The 4,692-nt window shown below is 51.5% G+C and overlaps 2 protein-coding genes across 2 annotated transcripts; one reads left to right on the top strand and one right to left on the bottom strand.

Annotated features, from left to right (window-relative positions):
* Positions 1-2,396: 2,396 nt before the first annotated feature.
* On the top strand, positions 2,397-3,354 carry EI90DRAFT_3077047 (uncharacterized protein). The gene is given in 6 exon segments (XM_039061707.1): positions 2,397-2,473; positions 2,489-2,491; positions 2,503-2,505; positions 2,526-2,666; positions 2,719-2,883; positions 2,938-3,354. The coding sequence occupies 2 exon segments, from the start codon at positions 2,745-2,747 to the stop codon at positions 3,249-3,251; spliced, it is 453 nt and encodes a 150-aa protein (XP_038911101.1). The 5' UTR covers positions 2,397-2,473; positions 2,489-2,491; positions 2,503-2,505; positions 2,526-2,666; positions 2,719-2,744; the 3' UTR covers positions 3,252-3,354.
* Positions 3,355-3,618: 264 nt separating this feature from the next.
* Positions 3,619-4,156, bottom strand: EI90DRAFT_3130468 (uncharacterized protein; the record flags this gene model as incomplete). Its single annotated transcript, XM_039064308.1, has 3 exons — positions 3,619-3,690; positions 3,748-3,803; positions 3,835-4,156. 3 exons carry the CDS (start codon positions 4,154-4,156, stop codon positions 3,619-3,621), a joined length of 450 nt encoding a protein of 149 aa, XP_038911102.1.
* Between the last annotated feature and the right edge of the window lie 536 nt (positions 4,157-4,692).

Genomic DNA, 4,692 nt, shown 5'->3' on the forward strand with positions numbered 1-4,692 from the left:
AGGAAGCAGAGGGAAGGGGAAGGGGGAGGAGGTGAGGAGGGGTGGACAGCAGGGTACTGGGTCAGGTTGGGCCAGGTGGAGCCAGGTCAGGTGGGTGTGCCCTGACAATGGCACAATCTGAAGCACATTGACTCTACAAGTGCATGATTTGGATGAGTGACTAGTAAACTGTCAGGGACGCATCTGGGGTGGAGGGGGCCCAGATGTAGCGCCCGGCAGAGGGACCCTCTTGGGGTGCGAAGTGAGCATGCATGCTGGCAGGCCCGATGTGGGACAGCAGTCCCTGGCCACTTATACTGAAGTGGAAAAGGTGAATTATTATTGAAAGGGAAAATTATACTAGCTTACCTGAAGTGGAAAAGGTGAGAAGAAGGTTACTTCTTCGGTTCCCACTTCAGGTACATTTATGTACATGCGGCTTGAGTCACATGACGGGTGCCACATCATCCTTGGAGACAGCCGCAGCCATCCAGGTGTCCCCGTGTGTCAGGGACGTGTCCGGGGTAGAGGAGGCCCGGGGGAAACGCCCGACACTAGAAGCCTCGTGGGGTGTGGAGCGGGCGTGTGTACTGGCGGGCCCGGCTCAGGAGGCAGTCCCTGGCCACTTAGACTGAAGTGGAAAAGGGTGTTATTGTTATTAAAAGGGAGTACTATGTTACTTACCTGAAGTGGAAAAGGGTGAGAAGAAGGCTACTTCTTCGGTTCCCACTTCAGGTATGTTTATATACATGCAGCTTAGGTCACATGATGGGTGCCACGTCATCCTCGCATACAGCCATAGTCACCCGGGTGTCCCCGTGGGGGATCCCGAGGGCGTCCGCTGTGAACGTGCGAGCTGGACATAGCGGGGGTCGCCCGAGGCGCCCGGGCTGGGCGTGTTGTGAGCGCGCTGCGGGTGGGTCAATGGTACATCGATACAAGGAAAGGTCGTCTGCGTAGAATAAAGAGGAAATAAAGAGGAGGTGGAATAAGTAAAGAGAGAGTGGAATGGAGAAAGAAAGGAAGAGGAAGGGGGGAGGAGGTAGGGGAAGACTGGGTGGCGGGGTACTGGGTGAAGTGGGGCCGGGTGGGGCCGGGTCAGGCGGGTGTGCCCTGACACCGTGGGGGATCCCGAGGGCATCTGGTGCAGGCGCGCGTGCTGGGCACAGCAGGGAGCCGTCTGGGGTGTCTGGACCGGATGGGTCAATAGTACATTGATGCAAGGGAAAGTGGTCCATGTAAATAGAAGGAATAAACAGGAAGAGAATGGTGGGAAGAGTGAAATAAAGAGGGGGGAAGAAAGAGGAAAAGAAAGGGAGAGAGAAAGAAAGAAAGGGGAGGAGGAAGGGGAAGGATGGGCAGCAGGGTAGCAGGAGAGGTGTGGCCGGGTGGACCAGGTGGACCCGGGTCAGGTGGGTGTGCCCTGACATAAACTCTCAAAGTGGTCAACATCAATGGGTGTGATGATTTTGAACAAGGATGGGTGCTTAGTGATTGTGTGAGAAATGTCTTTATATCTGTAGTCACCAGGCAGGACCGATGGGATTGGCTGCACACTTTCCATGTATGTGGCAAAAAGTGTGCATCCATGGTCATTGTGACTGAATATAAAATGCATGTGTCGGGGCTGCCACCTGGCATGCTCAAGTCCCACAGAAAGTTCCTCAGGCATTCGTCTTTTGGCCAGCCTCCCTTGTGCATTTGAAATGGGGGTGGTCTCCACTGCAATCCCAGCAGACATGCCTAAATTTGCATGGATCGAATGAGCACCCTTTCTTTAAAACTAGTCAGACATGAGAGATGCAAAAGGAGAGGAAAGGGGGCATCATGGAAGCCCTTTTTATAAACACAGCCTGAATTATCGTGAGCATTCTCATGATGAGTGAAGTTCAGTACGTACCTCTACTGGTATAATCTGCTTCGCGCATCCGCACCAGAAAACCCAGCGTATGACTGAGGCACGGTTCCTGGGTCCATCAAATGGTCAGGTTTGCGCAGTGGCTCTTGAAAGATAGGGTGGCAAAGGGGTGAGCGCGGTGCTGAGACAGGCGCAGCGGGGTCCGATCGAGCAAGAGAGGTTGCAGCATCAGCTGGGCCGATTCCGGTCGTTTCCCCGTGATTAGTCTCGTGAAATGAGGTCATTGAACAACAATTACCATTATTTCGGTTTGTTTTACTTTTTTCCTCAGTTCTTCATCCCGGAGACCGAGGTTAGATTCTTATTTTAATATAGTTCTCATACCGGAGAGTGAGTCCGCAACTCTAGCCCTCCGTTACCTCCATAGGCTGTCATTACATGGCTGACTAGGCTGAGAAAATGGTCGACACAGTAGTGACTGCTAGCAACCACAGCATCCCATCAAAACCTCTGGTCCGACTTTGCTGATGTGGGCCCGTGGCCCGTGTCCGTCCGAGTCCAGTCACGGATGGAATTTAGCACTCAACGGGTTCAATCGCATCAGATGCGCGTACTTGAAGTAAGTATATATTCATTTGCGTCTCTGCTTCCATCTCCTCACTCATGGATTTCATACATTATCGGGGGACAATCCAGGGGCCGGGACCGCCCGGGTTCCGGCCGTTCCCCCTGTTTTATAGTTCTTCTTAGACACTGGAATATCCTATATAATCTCTGAGGGGTGCGCTCCCAGCCCTCTAAGCGCATACACTGAAAGTTGTGGTAAGTACTCCTTGATTCATGTTACGTACCTACTGACGCCACGCACATTACCTGCCAGTATAGCAGCATTTCTCCAGAAGTCACAATGCGATTCTGGAACGTTTTTGTCCCAATCACTCTAGTTCTTGTTGTCGCAGCTGATATCCACTATGGCGAATTAACTTGCCACGACAGAGGCGACAACTGGATGTCAGGATCTTGGGGGGTCGTCCCCTCAGGCAATGGTGAGCCGAAGTCAAATGGATTGTGCTCCTGCTTAACCAATATTTCCCCAAAAGACACTTGCGCCGCTGCAGCGATAATCTTCGATCAAGAAGTGGAAGGTCAGAGATGCAGCTTCTACGGTCGCGACATCGCAATCACCGCGTCGCTTTGCGGTAAAAACGTTACCATATTGTTGAATGACTCCCCTAAGAGCGATTTCTTCCTGGACTCAGATGGAAGAAGTGGAGAGTGTGTACCACTTTCCGGCGGCGTTCAGACGACGCAGTGCTATAATCGAGTGGATCCAGAGGGCTTTTGCCGCTTCAAGGACCGGGGCTACTGCCCGTTGCCCATGTGCCAGCCAGCAGGATCTGGCGAAGCACAATGACCAATGCGGAAATCATCGGCATCTAGACGCTAGCTGCCTCGTCACAGGACCTGTTGATGTTCAGAAAATAGTACCGTCGTAAGATACGCTCGGAATAATGATCATCATTTCATCAAACTCTATAATGCAGAGATCGCCTTTCAGAGAACTCGTGCGCCGGAAATGGGGACATTCCGGTGAGAACTTCGCTAGTGTTGGATGAGCCAGCGATGACGAGGACGCACGACCCCACCTAATCAGCCTCTCTTAAGCCATAGCCGGAGTCACTGTACCCTTCTTTACATGTTCTACAAGACTCTTCATAGTACTGTGAGGGATCCGGAGACGTTATTATGTGAAGTCGGTGCACATCGGACTACGACCATCTCTATTCCAACATTGGAGGCTGGTCACCTCCCTTGATTAGAGGTATCGTCACACCCTTCTGAGCCTCGCCAAGCTTGAGGCGACAGAAGTTGTTTCGTTGAACGCATCTCTGGCTTACGGAGTTATTCACCTCTTCAGGATCAAGATTCCCAACGAGCCCTGCCGCCTTTTTAGTCACATGCCCGACTTCCGAGCACATGAGTCGGCAATCACCAACCAGCCCCAAGTGATGGTGATTCATTATCATCCTCTCTCAGGATATCCACCTGATGCCAACCCCTTCTTAGCAACCGGCCTGCCTTGGGGACATTGTTTTCGAGCCAAGAGACAAGGAATTCTGAGCCTTGCGCGAGACCCTCCATCTCTGCACCATAGACATATACCCTTGCTCCTGTTGCTCCTTTCCCTTGAGAATAATGTAGGGCCCCTAGCGGATCGGATGGCACCCGGATATCCGCAGATTTGGCTTTTGAGAGAATAATATCCGCGGTTTTTAACCCTCGGATAGGCGGATTATCCACGGCTTTAATGTCGCCCATTGTCCTAGATACCCCTCCTGTGTTTCCATTTTTTTTTCTGATTTTTCCAAGCCCTATTTAACCACCCAGACCTGTTATTCCCAAATTAGGCATGTTTTCCGCCATATTTCCATCAGTTCTCCGCCAATATGGACAAATTGGTATTAGGGAGTTTCATGGTTCACTAAACAGGTCTAAGCAGCAGTCTAAACTCAAATTCTAAACTGATGTCGAAACCATGTGACAAAAATGGATAGTTTTGCCAGTTTAGCTGTTGGGGCTCTGTCAGGGCACACCTGCCTGACCTGCCTCCACCCAGCCCCCACTCTACCTGTTGGATGAACAAGCCATGATGATGTGCCAGTGAAGAAATTGCACGTTGCCTGCCCAGACTTACTCCGTGATATCCAAATGAGGTAAACCAGGTGACTGGACAAATGACATAAAATGGACAAGCCTGGTATCGAACCCAGGACCTCTAGCATGCATCCATACACTACTTGCCCGTTATGCCAGGGGGGGTACCCCTTCCCTGATGGTTTGGGAGATCACTTGAT

This window comes from Cantharellus anzutake (genome assembly GCF_015039405.1).
Source record: "Cantharellus anzutake strain C23 chromosome Unknown EI90scaffold_66, whole genome shotgun sequence".
Lineage (NCBI taxonomy): Eukaryota > Fungi > Basidiomycota > Agaricomycetes > Cantharellales > Hydnaceae > Cantharellus > Cantharellus anzutake.

Coding starts and splice junctions, on each gene's coding strand:
- EI90DRAFT_3077047 (XM_039061707.1), top strand. CDS start 2,745: ATGCGATTCTGGAACGTTTTTGTCCCAATCACTCTAGTTCTTGTTGTC. Junction 2,884..2,937: donor GGTCGTCCCCTCAGGCAATG/GTGAGCCGAAGT, acceptor TTTCCCCAAAAG/ACACTTGCGCCGCTGCAGCG.